This window comes from Balaenoptera musculus, chromosome 1 (genome assembly GCF_009873245.2).
Source record: "Balaenoptera musculus isolate JJ_BM4_2016_0621 chromosome 1, mBalMus1.pri.v3, whole genome shotgun sequence".
Taxonomy (NCBI): Eukaryota; Metazoa; Chordata; class Mammalia; order Artiodactyla; family Balaenopteridae; genus Balaenoptera; species Balaenoptera musculus.
Genome location: NC_045785.1, coordinates 139,440,850 through 139,456,635, shown reverse-complemented (window position 1 = coordinate 139,456,635; position 15,786 = coordinate 139,440,850). Strand labels below are relative to the sequence as shown.

The 15,786-nt window shown below is 41.4% G+C and overlaps 1 protein-coding gene across 2 annotated transcripts in view; it reads right to left on the bottom strand.

The window, feature by feature from the left end:
• C1H1orf21 (chromosome 1 C1orf21 homolog) overlaps positions 1-15,786 on the bottom strand; it is a 229,766-nt gene that overhangs the window by 142,789 nt on the left and 71,191 nt on the right. For both annotated transcript variants that reach the window (XM_036834884.1, XM_036834892.1), the window contains one exon: positions 6,599-6,817. In XM_036834884.1, coding sequence (XP_036690779.1) covers positions 6,599-6,692 — 94 coding nt within the window. In that variant the 5' untranslated portion in view covers positions 6,693-6,817. The remainder of the gene's footprint in view (positions 1-6,598; positions 6,818-15,786) is intronic.

Here is a 15,786-nt window from a genome sequence, read left to right as displayed (position 1 = left end):
ACCGTCTTGGGGCTTCCCTGGTGGCGCAGTGGTTGAGAGTCTGCCTGCTAATGCAGGGGACACGGGTTCGAGCCCTGGTCTGGGAAGATCCCACATGCCGCGGAGCAACTAGGCCCGTGAGCCACAACTACTGAGCCTGCGCATCTGGAGCCTGTGCTCCGCAACAAGAGAGGCCACGATAGTGAGAGGCCTGCGCACCGCGATGAAGTGTGGACCCCGCTCGCCACAACTAGAGAAAGCCCTCGCACAGAAATGAAGACCCAACACAGCCAAAAATTAATAAACAAATAAAATAAAAAAATAAATGTTCTAAAAAAAAAAAAGATAGAGGGAAATTTAAAAAAAAAAAAAAAAAAGAGGACCGTCTCGGTCCTTAGTCAGTCAAGGCCACCTCATCATAGGGGAGCGGGCATGGTCAGGCCCTGGCTCCTGGAAGCCTGCGTCCTCTCAAGGTCGAACAGTCCCTTCCTCCAGGGGCTTTTTGCAGCTCATAAGACAGAGAACACACACACACACACAAATAATGAGATTAAACATATAAGCAAATAAACCAAATACGTAAGTATGTAAAAATGTACTCTGGGATGGCAGGAAAGAGATTCTTTCTGAAGGTATTAGGAAAGCTTTATGCAAGTTTGGGAAAAGAGCAGGATTTAAAGAGATGAAAGCAGGAGAAAGGGCCCATGCCAAGCAGAGGTCACGGTGTATTGGACCTGGAGGACACAGGCGTGCAAAGTGGTCACAGGGTGAGCTGTCCCTCTGGCTGAAGAACAGGGAAACATGAGGGACAGAGTATGAAACAAGGCTGCCAAGGTGGGTAAGAGGGTAAGAGCCATCGTCAGAGGTCTTGAATGTTCACTAAGGATTTAGGATTTTACTGTCTAAGAACTGAGTGCAGGAGAATTAACACGGACAGAGGAGTACTTTAGAAAAACTTGCTACCATCTGCAAGGGTGCAAAAAAATTCAGAGTTAAAAACAAAAGCAAAGAAGCAAACAAACAACAAGAGGGCTAATGGAGCATCAGTTCAGAGGACACTGCGCTATTCTGGGTTATGCACTATAACAACCTAAACTACGCTGGTGGTAGGAAAAGTGATGCGAGGAGAGAGTGAGATTCACAGGTCTGGGAACTGGAAGAGACAAAGGCCTCAAGTTTAAAGCCTTTGCAAGATTAAAGCCTACATTACTGGAAGAATGATGGTGACCTTCACGCAAATAGGAAAGTCAATATAACTAAGAGTTTTCCCCCTTGGGGATGGGCTGCAGAAGAGATAATGATCTCAGGTTTGATATGAAAATTTCCCTAATAAGGCCTGAATCTGTTCTGTGCACCTACTTTAATAGTCTAAGTGAATGATGGTTGAAAGAAATCCAATAAGCACCTGGCTTTTCTTCGAACTTGCCTTACTAGTTCCTGATAACTTGAGCCTGTTGGTCACTTACTTTATGCAAGCTGGTCTTGGCAATCTGCTCAGTTGTCCTCTGAATGACCTCAGCAGATCTGCTGATCACTTTTCACATCTGCCCTAACCACTGAGGGAAAGAAAATTCCAATCTGGAGATGGAGCTTTCTGGCCCGGCTTTTACTTCTGAAAGGGCCACAGAAATGAGACACAACTTTAGATCTGAAACTTTTTATGCTTCTATACTTCAAGTGAAAGAAAGTCTACAGGTGAACGTCAGGGATAAAGTTCCTTGTCAATGATCTCCTGAAGTCTATGAAATCTAGGAGTCAAATGCCCATCTGTCAGTTAATCCTCAATGGTGGAATATTCTATAGCAATTCTGTCCCACGCATTTGGAGTGGTGGGTCTCTGATACCGAGCAGGGCCCTGGGCTGGGGCTCCTGGGCACAAAGCCTTTCTGTGTCCCCCATTTCTTTGATTACAGGAAGGAGCTTTCATTCAGCCTCCATCACCTTCCCTGAGTCCCAGTGGGCAGACTCAAGCAGTTGTTAATTAGGGAAGGGAGGGGATGCGAGACCAGGGAGAAACAAACAGTCAAGAGAAACAACAGTGCAGCCTTGGGGCAAGGTCCTGGTTCCCCATCAAGGGATACAAACAACAATATCTTTGAGCTGTTTGGCAGATACTGAAACCCCTTCCAGGTGGGAGAAGTTAATGACGGTACGCTACCCACAAGCATGCAGACCCCAGACCAGTTGGAACCTGAAGGTTGATGCTGACTCCTACTTTCCTCACCACCAACCCATCAGAAGAATGTCCACAAGCTCATCATGCCCTCTTTGAACCATTCCAATAAAACTTCTCACTGTCCTCTCCAAGTGGGGACACATAGTTTTTCGAGGCAGGAGCCCGCTGTGTCCCCCTTTGCCTGGCAAAGTAATAAAGCTATCCTTTTCTACTTCACCCAAAAGTATGTCTCTTAGATTCAACTCAGCACCGGTGTACAGGGAAGCTGAGCTTTCGGCATCATCTCGTAAATAACCAAAATATCACAGAGACCAAAATGCTTCATATAAATGGAAACTACTATTTGTAAAAACACACTGCTTATCAACGCTCCCCAGCACGTCCTTAGAAGCTATGAAATTAAATTAACACTTTTAGGAAAAGGATCAAATGTGTGTGTGTACACACACTCACAGACATATATTTCAGAGCTGTCCCTGAATATGCTACCTTTCACAGACTTGGTCAACTCTTCAACAACATGTGGTAATAACATCTTTCAAGCATTAAGCTTTTAAAAAGTGAATGAGGCCATTTTATTCGGTGGAAAAGAGAGGCGTGATTTAGAAAGCAGAATACAACTGTCCAGGTTGGAATACAATCCAGTCATGAGTTCTCATTGCCTCTGTCAATGGGTGTGGTAACCCATCTCCAAGGACAGCTCCCAACAGGTCTTCCCCTCCCTATAGGCACACACTCAACAGATGGAGAGCCTTTGTTCTCCCCTGACTCTGGGTTGGTCTTGTGACTTGCTTTGCTCAACAGAACACGGCACAAACAACATTCTTGTACTTTCAAACCCAGGTCTTAAGAGGCCTGGAAGCTTCTACTTCCTCTCTTGGAAGCTAGCTGTCACATGAAAATTTGACTACCCAGATGGAAAGAGAGGTCTGAAGCCATCATGGTCAGTCGAGCCCAGCTGAGCTCCCAGCTGAATGCAGCTGCATGGCTGAGCCCAGGCAAAAAAAAAAAAAAAAAAAAAAAAAACAGCAGATGAACCCTAGTCACCCCACAGAATTGGGAAAAATAATAAATCAGTGCTACTAAGTTTGGAGTCCTTTGCTATGTGATAATAGATCACTGAAACAATGGGTGACAAAAGATATCAAATGGCTAAAAGTGAGCCAGATCTACCATTCATCTGTGACCATCTGTGATTCTATTGGGATTTTGTAGACTTCTGCTTGCAAACTAATTCAAGTGGAGAAACAGACAGGACCTTCTCTTGTCATATTCAAACTCTAGCATTCAGTAACATCTAGGATACTGGTACTGATGTTCACAATGGATTCTGACAATTCTACTCCCAGAACCCTGTAGGGCTAGGAGAACTCTCCCTTGACTGGTACGTGAAGCTCTCTCCCTCCCTGTATTCCTGCTTTACGTAACACAGTGCCACAAACCTGCAAATGCTGATGTAAGAAAGAGTAACAAGATGACGAATGCTGGAGTGAATGAAACTTCAGTGTGAGTACCAGGAGGGTGAAGAGAAGCTGGCAGAGGCCTTGAGTGCACTTTATGGCACGGAGCCACACAGACAGCAATGACTGCGCAGGCATGGGGCAGACTGAATTATTAGCCCCAATTCTTGACCCTTCTCTACATCCATACCCTTGCCATGAATGTGCCGTGGTCAGATGGACTTCTCTGCCCCTTGTCTTTGAGCCTGTTCACGTGACTTGATTCGGCTAGTAAAACGTGGGTGCAAGTGACAGTGTGCCAGGTCTAAGCCTAAGCTTAAGAGGCATCATGTGTATCACTTGTACTTTTACCCTTTTGCAAAAGAAGAGCATACCCCCCCTTGGCTCACTGGTCCCAGGAGGAAGCTGAGAGAGACATGGAGCAGAGCCACTCCAGCTGACCAAGCAACTCGTGATCAAGAAAGACATGATTATTGCTGAATGCCACTAAGATCTTGAGGCTGTCTATTACCCAGCAATAGTTGACTCATACAAGGCTCCTTTATTAGATGCTAACATTTGCAAACTACACATGGTACTTTAGAACAACAGAAAGTCTTCTTAGCTATAAAAGTTGTAACCATATTAGCAAATGAATGGTTAGATGGCCTCATTGCCAAGCAAAATATTAATACAATATACTGAATATCACCAAATTTTTGGTCTTACAAATCTAAGGTTACCTTTCTACAGATTGTAATCTGGTATTCCACATTCTCCATAATTTAACCCTAACTTAGTTTCGTACCCAATTCCCTCTCACGTATATTTTATATTCCATTCGAACTAGATTACTTGTAATTCTTGAATATGGGTCACATCACGTCTAGCCTTTCCTCATCTAGTTCCTTCCTACACCCTTCATCCGACAGGTTTAGATTCTCCATTCCTTTAGGGCCAGGGTCAGCTGTCACCTCTATAAGAAATCTGCTCTGATCCCATCTTTTAAGGCAGTCTCTCAACCCTCTGACTCTTATCATGATGTGTATGTCTTTTCCTTTTCTGGTATTTGGCTTATTCTGCCTCATAACACTTCTTCATCCTCTTACGAAGTCCTAGAAAGCAAGGTTTATCTCTGTATCCTCCATGGCATTTAGCAAAGGGTCTGACACATCGTGTACCGGCCAGTCAATACTTTTTCGCGTTAAAGAATGAGTGACGGATGGGAGGCAGCAGGAAATGACATTGAGAAAGAAATGTGGACTTTGGAGTCTGAGACATCTGATTCTATCACTTAGTAGCTGAGTAACTTTGGACCAGTTAGTCACACTGTGCTCAGCTTCCAAATCTGTAAAATTAAGATGGCACAGATTTCACAGGATTGTTGTGAAAATTCAACATGAAAATGAATGTAAATGCTTCTCGGTGTCTGACGTATGGTGAAGGCTCCGTAAGTGGTAGCTCTAATTACAAAAATGACAATGACACAGAACCTCACATAGAAGTTAATTTAAACAAATTCCTGATACTAGATTATTTCCTCTTAAAAGTTAAGTGTTTGAGAGTAACAGTAATGACTCTAGTTCCCATTAGCTGTCTTCCCAGAAGGTGTGGTTTCAAAGAGCTGGATTCTACTTTATTAAGACGCTCATATGTCACTCTTCTCCACAGTTCTTGTTTCTATCGGTAGTGACCACTAGAAGCAAATTTGTTCCAGGCAACAAATACATCTCCTTAAAACAAACCAAAATGAAATCTTCCTCCCTCCATATACATGAGCCCACTTGTAACAGAGCATTACCCCTTCCACATTGTTCCCAATTCTTCCCCAGGGGACTGAAACAACCATTGCAACGGACCAAAAGCTAGAGGTTGAAACGCAGTGGAATTCCTTGACAGAGACTGAATAGTGCAACTTGAGTTGTTTACATGTAAACATCATTGCAATGAGGTTCTTTATCGAATAAGAGATGTAGAGGTGCTTTTATGAATAAAAGTACCATGAAAATGTCAAGTCTTGGGTATTATTGTTAAAATAATTAGCAAAAACTGCTTCATCTGCCTGGACTAGCTGGAATTTTGTACAAACCCATAGCCACCCTGCGTCAGGGTAATCATTGATCTTCCAAAGGACAAACTCAAGATTAGGCAAACTCAAAAGGCTGTAAGTGGCCAGGCATGGAACGTCAGTGAGCGAACTGGGCCTGATGTGCGTTCACGGGGAGGGCTCAGCCCGTTTACCGGAGGCCATACTCTGACTGAACCGGCAACTGCTACCCCATTCCAGCAACTGTTGCCTCAGGAAAAGGAAAATCAGTGTTGTCAGACCTTCTCAAGAAATTTGGGGTTTTGTGTGAAACATCCTGATTTTTAAAGGTCGCCTTGCTTTTTTATTTGAAAATTCTCTGGGGGCCAAAGAAAATATATTTGTAAACCAGATGTGGCCGTGGGTTGGCAGTTTGTGACCTCTGCGCTAGATAGTCTCAAGTCACTGTGAATCATCACAGGATGGTTAAAAGACGATTTCTAAGTTCACTGTAATTGTGTTTTTGAAACCGAGAATTTCTAATTCACAGAAAGAGTAATTCCTTATAAACTTATAATAAACTCCAAAAAACACGTCATTCCCTCCATTATAAATCCTCGCCCGCTTTTGGACCTCCATGTGTTCAGTCCTACAGTTCTGGACCGGGACACCCTGTGGCCGCTGTCCCATGCACCTGTTTATGTCCTACTAGTTCTTCAAAGCTTGATTTAAATGTGAGCTCTGCATAAAACCTCCATGATCCTCCTCAAAGTCTTCTAGGTATAAATTATGATGAAAACTGTCCAATGTAAAAGATCTGCCTTGATTTTTATCATCTCTCATCAGCTCTCTACCCACACACCCCCGTCACCCCTGCACCCCGCCCCGCCCCTCAGCAAACAGAACACAGGAACACTGCAATTGCTCACGTGAAAGGCCTGGATGGAGGGGCCAAGGATGAAATTCAACGGCACTTACCACCAAACACGTCTCCATTCTGGTAGTTCTTCCCTTTCTGGGCTTCCTCTTCATTTTGAACAGTGGCAACATGCTTCGCAGAGGCACAGCCCATAGTCTCATTCGGTCAGCTTCAGCCGGGCTGAACTGCAAAGCATCTCTACAGACACGGGGACATTTTTTTCTCTTTAGACACAAGGAAAATCCACCTTCTTGCTGAGTCGGTCAAAATGTGCGCACCTGCAAGAAAGAGAGCACTAGATCAGAATGTGGGACACGAAGCCAGTGTCTCAGTCTCCGTGGTGATTCCCGCCCGACCCAACTGGACTGGGGTGCGACCAGGCGCTGAAGAAGGAAATGCAGCACCGGTCATTCTCATCTGACCCCCGCCTGAAAAGCAAGGTCAGAAGGCCTGCGCCCTGCACAACACGTGGCTGGACTTCTTTTTTTTTTTTTAATCTTTATTGGAATATAATTGCTTTACAATGTTGTGTTAGTTTCTGCTGTATGACCAAGTGAATCAGCTATATGTATACACATATCCCCATATCCTCTCCCTCTTGAGCCTCCCTCCCACCCTCCTTATCCCACCCCTCTAGGTCAGCACAAAGCACCGAGCTGATCTCCCTGTGCTATGCGGCTGCTTCCCACTAGCTATCGATTTTACATTTGGTAGTGTATATATGTCCATGACACTCTCTCACCCTGTCACATCTTACCCCTCCCCCTCCCCATATCCTCAAGTCCATTCTCTAGTAGGTCTGTGTCTTTATTCCCGTCTTGCCACTAGGTTCTTCATGGCTTTTTTTTTTTTTCCTTAGATTCCGTATATATGTGTTAGCATACTGTATTTGTTTTTCTCTTTCTGACTTACTTCACTCTGTATGACAGACTCTAACTCCATCCACCTCATTACAAATACCTCCATTTCATTTCTTTTTATGGCTGAGTAATATTCCATTGTATATATGTGCCACATCTTCTTTATCCATTCATCTGTCGATGGACATTTAGGTTGCTTCCATGTCCTGGCTATTGTAAATAGAGCTGCAATGAACATTTTGGTACATGACTCTTTTTGAACTCTGGTTTTCTCAGGGTATATGCCCAGTAGTGGGATTGCTGGGTCGTATGGTAGTTCTATTTTTAGATTTTTAAGGAACCTCCATACTGTTCTCCATAGTGGCTGTATCAATTTACATTCCCACCAACAGTGCAGGAGGGTTCCCTTTTCTCCACACCCTCTCCAGCATTTAGTGTTTGTAGATTTTTTGATGATGGCCATTCTGACTGGTGTGAGGTGATACCTCACTGTAGTCTTGCTTTGCATTTCTCTAATGATTAGTGATGTTGAGCATCTTTTCATGTGTTTGTTGGCAATCTGTATGTCTACTTTGGAGAAATGTCTATTTAGGTCTTCTGCCCATTTTTGGATTGGGTTTTTTTTTTTTTTGATATTGAGCTGCATGAGCTGCTTGTATATTTTGGAGATTAATCCTTTGTCAGTTGCTTTGTTTGCAAATATTTTCTCCCATTCTGAAGGTTGTCTTTTTGTCTTGCTTATGGTTTCCTTTGCTGTGCAAAAGATTTTGTTTCATTAGGTCCCATTTCTTTATTTTTGATTTTATTTCCATTACTCTAGGAGGTGGGTCAAAAAGGATCTTGCTGTGATTTATGTCTTAGAGTGTTCTGTGGCTGGACTTTTTTTTTTAACATCTTTATTGGAGTATAATTGCTTTACAATGGTTTGTTAGTTTCTGCTTTATAACAAAGTGAATCAGCTACACATATACATATATCCCCATATCTCCTCCCTCTTGCATCTCCCTCCCTCCCACCCTCCCTATCCCACCCCTCTAGGTGGTCACAAAGCACCGAGCTGATGTCCCTGTGCTATACAGCTGCTTCTCACTAGCTATCTATTTTACATTTGGTAGTGTATATATGTCCATGCCACTCTCTCACTTCATCCCAGCTTCCCCTTCCCCATCCACATGTCCTCAAGTCCATTCTCTATGTCTGCATCTTTATTCCTGTCCTGCCCCTAGTTTCTTCAGAACCTTTTTTTTTTTTTTTAGATTCCATATATATGTGTTAGCATACAGTATTTGTTTTTCTCTTGCTTACTTACTTCACTCTGTATGACAGACTCTAGGTGTGGCTGAACTTTTTGAGGAGCTAAAAAATTTCTATTTATTTATTCAAATAAATATTTGAGCACTCCTACTTGCCACACACAAACTTAATGGGCTATATAGGTTTGCTAATGTTCCGGAATCTCAAAAAGCTTCAGAGGGAGGAAAGCACATTGATGAGATCCATCGAGTTCCAGAGGCTGGGAGAAGTCCTCCAACCTCCTCATCCCGTCCTGCACACAGGCCAGCTCTTCCTAGCTCCTCAGATTTTGCCAGGAGGAGGTGGGTTGGAACATGGGCTAGCATTTCCAGTGGGTTCCATAAATGATTCAATATTTTATTTTACTTGAGGTGATACTGTTTGGGAAGGAAGGAGATGGGGGAAAGGACTTAAATGTACTTTTTGTCAATTTTCTGCTTAGTTAGCTGAATGCTTTAAGGACTGAGCAGATGTAGGAATATGAAGGGAAGAAAACGAGGTGGTCATCCACCTGTTTCAGAGTCTTTATGCCTCTGTTTGACCTCTACTAAAGGCTGCAAGAGCATTTATGGATAAACCACAAGGGAGATAATCCCCTAGTTAACCGGAGTGAATTTACCTTCCCCTGCCCCACTCAAGGTCACTATCCAAATTCTCAAGGTCTGTCATGCTCAACTTGCTCATTTTTATTTATTTTATTTTTTCATCATCCTTATCAAGCCATTCCAGTCTTGTAGATGTTTACTTTGAAACATCTACCCATGCCTTCATCTCCACCCATCCCACTGTAACACAGGCCCTTACCCCTCACACCCATGGCAGAGCAAAAGAAGCTGCCAAGCCACCCTCTTAATCTTCATCAGCACCCGTATTCCACTACTCGCCTCTCCGCTTTAGGAACAACTGATGTTTCTCAGTGTCAAGAACAGTGCTACCCAAAGGCAGCTGCAAGTTTTCTCTTCCAGCAAAATTGGTGCCCCTAAGCCCTCCTTCCTAGAGCACTGACAACACCTATGGACATAGAAACTCTATCATTTAAACCACCTAATCTCAGCAAAGGGAAAATTTCAAATTAGCCCAATACTAAGAGATAATTCTAAATCAATCTAATAAATGAACTTAGATAACACAGGTAATGATCTTAAATCAAGCCAAGCAAATACAAATTTCAACATCAACTCAATGGCTATAATACTAGCCATGTCTTTGTATAGTTCTCCAGACTAGTTTCTATCCCTGGTTATATAAAATCATTAACAGAAAGTATAGGGTTAGTTGGTAAAGTTTTACAAACAAGGATGATTTTTTTCCTAGTTAATGCTTATCACAGTTTCTCAACACTATTAGGTAACCTCAGGTTAACACATTTTCCCCTTTTTAAAGCTCTATGGAAAACACACACACAACTATTCTGATGATAGTTGGCAGCAATGTCATTAAAGCTACAGTATTTCCACTGATGGTCTACTCATATTGGTCTATAGAGCTCCCGGGCCAGATCAGGGAGATGTGCTGACTTTTTTTTTTTTTTAAACCTACACAATACAGTGTATTAAGTGCCACGATAAATGATTCACAGGAATCTATGGCAATGTAGAATTCAAAGAAGCAGATTAAATGATGATTGCGAAAAGGCAGGAATTAAAAGAAGTGATATTCTGTAGGGTCTTAACGTTTGGTAGAAACTTGCCAGGCTGAAAGGACAGTGCCATCATCCAGATGTAAAGAACTGCCCGAGCTAAGACGCTGGAACTTGGAAGCGCGTGGCGGATGTTTCTGTGTGTGTGTGTGTGTGTGCGCGTGTGTTGAGAGGGGTCAAGGTCGGGGCGGGGGCAGGGAAGAGGACTGCACTGCTGATGCTTGTGAAGGCCCTGGAGGAGGCCTTGCTAACTTTATCCAACTTAATAAAGATAAACTATAAAACCTCCTAAGACATAGGAAGTCCATTTGATCCAAATTTGAGCACACTTTGAGAGACATTAAATTAGTAGTGCTGAAATCCACTCTGTCGACCTACTACAGTTTTTAAAGAAACAGCACTGAAATATGAGATAAGAAGGACAGGAGACAGGAATCAGTTCTAAAGGCAGAAGGGAGAAGACTCCTCTGTAAGCAGGTGGCTGCTAAGGGTTGTTGCTGCTGCTGCTTGGCCCATCTCCCTCGTTCCCTTTCAGCATTACCACGTAAGGTGACAGGTGTGGGCTCCCAGAATGAATTCCTTACTTTTCAAAAAGGAATGTGGGAAAACAACCTCACACGTACACGGTACACCGCAGAGCAACCCGAAGTGAGAGGGGAAACCTCGCCTCCCCTCCCAGTCTGTTGCCGCCTCCTCAGAATGAACAAAGTAAAAACAGGAAGGAGAGTGGGAAACCCTAGCAAAATCCAGAAGGACAGTAGGAATCCAGAGACAGTTTACAACCCTCCTCTCTGGGAGTCCTCTTCCTTTTCTGTTCCTCATTCTTATTTCACGCTGACAGCCTCACAATCTACCCAAGAAGTTAATGTAAGAATCTAAGATGTGAATTAATCTTTGCTATTCCTGAAAAGCGCTGTGCGCTGTCTCTTCTGTTTTAAAAGTTCTGTTTGTAGCAACAAATCTTACTTGAATAAAAAAAAAGTTGAAATCACATGAAAATCAAACACATTGCAGCAGGCAAACAAAAATAAAACATTAAAAAAAACTTTTCAAAGGACTTCTCTATTATTCAGGCATGGAAGTGAGAGGCATGTTAATAAGCAGATTAGACACGATTCCAATTAGACACATCCAATTCAAGCGATGACTTGAGAAGTCTTCATTTAATTATATTTTTTAAAAAGCACTATCACTCAATGTGAGTTCTCTCCAAATCACAATTAGGTGCGGGTTTTGTTTTTGAAACACACACATTATGTATTTTATAGCAGTAAGTTAATTTTAAGAGTGAGGTTTTCAAGTTTTACAACTTGGACAGAAATGTATTTTAATATTTTGCCCATTTCGAAGGAGATAATTATGAAGTTACCTGAGAGGCAGAGGATCTCCAACTCTCAAAATTAACCATTGATCACTGGGGAAAGTTTTTTACTATGTCATTTGGATTCTGCATATAAACAATTGTCCATTCATTCATTCATTTAATCAGCAGATATTTATTGAAAACTACTAAACTGACAGACACATTTTTGGCAGACACTGGGTATATAAACAGGACAAGATACAGTGCCCTCTCCATCCCCATAGAATATGAACACTCAGAGAAAGGAGGTCGTGAGAAAGACCAGTTTCACAACAATGTGGTACAGCAACTGCCGGTTAAATATAGGATGACAGGGGAGCTCACCCCACAGGCACCTGATTCAGCCTCGAGATTGGGAATGTCAAGAAAGGTTGAGTTTGAGACCCGACCATAGCTGAATAAACATCATTAAAACACTTCTGAACTGCATCTCTTTTATAGCCTGATGTAATGTCAAGGTTTCATTTCTACTGAAAATTCTCTTAATTAACCTCAATCTAACTGAGACCTCAAATTGAGGAGACCTTCAGAAATGTACCCCTAATGACTGCCACCATCATCTGCTCAAGAAAGCTTCCCTTCAGTTTCTACTATCCTTCACATAAATTCGAGCATATTTTTGTAGCTTCCATTTTTCCATTAGTTTTGCTCAGCTTTTCTCTCCCAACTCCCACATCATCTATTCATTCACCTCCCTGAAACCAGCCCACTTAGAGAGGTAACTGAGGGTGCAAATGAGCATGCAGAGACCGAAAGCACCAAGAAGATCTGAGTCTCGTTCTCACATATTGTGATTAACAGCATGCTATTTCTGACGTCACAGATCACAGTGTGAGAATTAAACTGAAGCATCTCTTTGATGTTTGATGGAATCTTCTAATACCAAGTCCCACTGAGGATGATTTTTAAAACTAAATAATCTATATGATAGGATCATTGGGCACCTCAAAGACATGGGCTCCAATTAATAGCCCACGGCTTTGTGTAAAAATCTCCCCAAGTGGCTATACGGCTATATTATCCTATATTAGAAATTAGAAGCTGTAATCCCTTCATAATGCTATGCATTAACCTCATATAGCGCCATCTTTATAGAATAATTTTCTTGCTTTGATAAAATACATTAGCAAATCTGTAAATCCAATTCAAAATTTTTCAAAAAGACTAAAAAACCTTTAACTGTGCACGTTTATCCCTCCTCTCCTTACAGTATGCCTCAAGACTCTTCGCGTACTATTTTAGATATCCTTAGGGGAATTATTGTTCCAGGACACTTCACATTATAACATGAGGAAGTTCTTTTCTGTATACAAGTAAGTCCATTACTTTTTTATGCATGTTATATATGTGTGATACATTTGCACTTTTATAAGAAAAGATTATGGATTTATGATGGCTTTTTTCTTTTTTTGCAGTGCAGATGGATTTCTTTTTATTTTAGTTTTATTTTTCTCAGCTTTATTGAGGAATAATTGACAAAACTGCAATATACTATATTCAACAGGATGATTCAATATACTATATACAGTGAAAGGATTCCCACCAAGTTAATTAACACATGTATCACTTCATATATTTACTTTTTTTTTTTTTTTTGATGCGTACCCACGTTCTACTCTTTTAGCAACTTTCAATTATACAATATGGTGTTATCAACTATAGTCACCATGTTATACCTCAGACCTTATTCATATTATAACTGAAAGTTTGTACCCTTTTACCAGCCTCTGCCTATTTTTCCCACTCCCCAGCCTCTGGCGACCACAATTCTACTCTCTGTTTCCATGAGTTTGACTTTTTTATTTTTAAGATTCTACATATAAGATTCTCTGTCTAGCTTATTTCACTTAGCTTAATTCCTTCCAGGTTAATCCATATAGTTGGGAATGGCAGGATTTCTTTCATAATCAGGCTGAATAATATTCCTCTGTGTGTATGTGTGTGCCTCACATTTTCTTGATCCATTCATTCACTGAAGGACACTTGTTTCCATACCTTGACTACTGTGAATAATGCTGCAATGAACATGGGAATGCAGATATCTCTTCAAGATAATAATTTCATTTCCTTTGAATATATATATCCAGAAGTGGAATTGTGGATGGCTTTTTTCTTTACCTTAACTTTTTGAACTGGAAGCATAATTTCACCAAAAAAACTACTTTTATAAAATTGGGAAGGAATAAAATATGCAAAATCTGTTTTAAGAAATATCTGACCTTAAAAAAGGCTATGGAAAATATTTCTATTTATGTAACATTATGGACAATTTCACTTTCCACCAATTAATCATGTATTTTTTCATTTTGGATGGAAAAGCCAAAAATATTGTAGACAGTTTCCTTGTCAAGAAAGACACTTCTGAAAAATGAATTAAAAGTGATAAACTCCATAAAGAAATCCTAGTGCAGAAAGAACATGAAGACACCACATGCAGCTTGGAGGGTTGGAGAAAATCGAATTCTGATTGCAATGGGTACACAGAGCTATGAAGTCAGCAATTAAGAAAAGGATAATAGGCACATTATTAATAGATCAGGAGCAAAGTACCCCCTTTCTTCCTTTGATTAAAAAGGGAAATCAAGACAAGGCAACATCTAAAAATTCCTTTCTTTTATTGAAGAAAGAGCCAACATCTAAGCTTCACAAAGAAAAATATATATATATAAATAACTAATCAGTCTGTTTGCCCATCTGTTCTGCTTCGCTGTAATGAGTGTTAATACAGCAGCCCACTGGGGGGAAGAAGAAAGACAGCCTGAAAGTGATTTCTAATCTTGAAGCTTTGGTATCCTTGGGCTACTGTTAACACCATTTCACATTTCACTGTGCATGTTAAAGATAATACACAAAGAGATGTCACATTTGACGTGAGGATACTCTGGAAAAGTCAAACCTTCCTATTACCCAGCAATTGCTGGCATCACAGAAGATATTCATTCCTCTTATCACACTCATTTGGTGACATGACAATTGACCATATGCTATTAACGCCAGAGAAACAGGAATATCTGCTTCTGCTTTCTTTATGGGAAAACTCTCACTTCCACAAACAATCATTGTACAGAGGTGTCTCTCCGAAACATAACAATAGTTAAGTCCAATGCAAGATGATACATTTTTGTTGGATTTCCGCAGTGAGGTATGAGGACGAGGAGGCAAGGTGACAAGTGGAAAGAGCACTGGAAGGGGAGTGAGAATGCTGAGCTCTGGTCGCAGGGGTTACATGCCTGCCTCAGTACCAAGGCTGGGCTGCCTCTCTCTGAGCCTCTTCCTTTTATTCTATGACCTACCTGAATTCACGTCCAAGTGATGCTGAGGATGAAATTACCACTTATAAAAAGGCCATTTCTCACCTAGACTCGGTTTATTTAGGAACTTTGTTTCAGCACTTACCCAATTAGGACATACTTGCAAATTTTTTTTTCCAAAATATTTCGGGAAGCCCTATGAGGTCTAAAGATTATTACCAATTATGTTTTGGCCCAAGGGTGTTGATTTCAATTGTGTATCAAGTGAAAAAATGAACAAGGCTTAGTTCTCTTATTTCCTCTTTTCTATTCTGCCTTTAATGGATAAAAATAAAAAAATGTTTAAATGTTTCTTACAGAGAGCTGGATAGAAAAAGCTTGTGGAATAATTGTTCTTCAGCTAAGGACTTAAGAGTTTGGTGCCTTTACCCTGTAGCTGAAAACTCTATTCTTGTATTACCTATATGTGTTCACACAGTTCACGCATGGCTGACACTACTTCCGTGAAGGCAAGAGACGAAAATACCAGATCTTGATTAAAGCCACCCATCCACACCAGGGTGAACCTATGCTGAAGAATTAGGCCGTTTCTGGATTTGCTCCTCTGTGATCAAGGCCAGTGGTGGATTTTCATGGACTTTTTGAGTTCTCCTTCTTTTTCCACTTCCAAGACTCAGAATACCAAGGGGATTTGCAGGAAGCTGCCAACCTGCGTCAGTGGGGAAACTTCTGTACCAAGACACCCATGACCAGGATCTTTTGACAGCTGTGCTGCTGGTTCACCATGTCACTTGGGACAAATCCATGTGACTTCCTTGTCAGTATCCTAGTAGTAACGGCT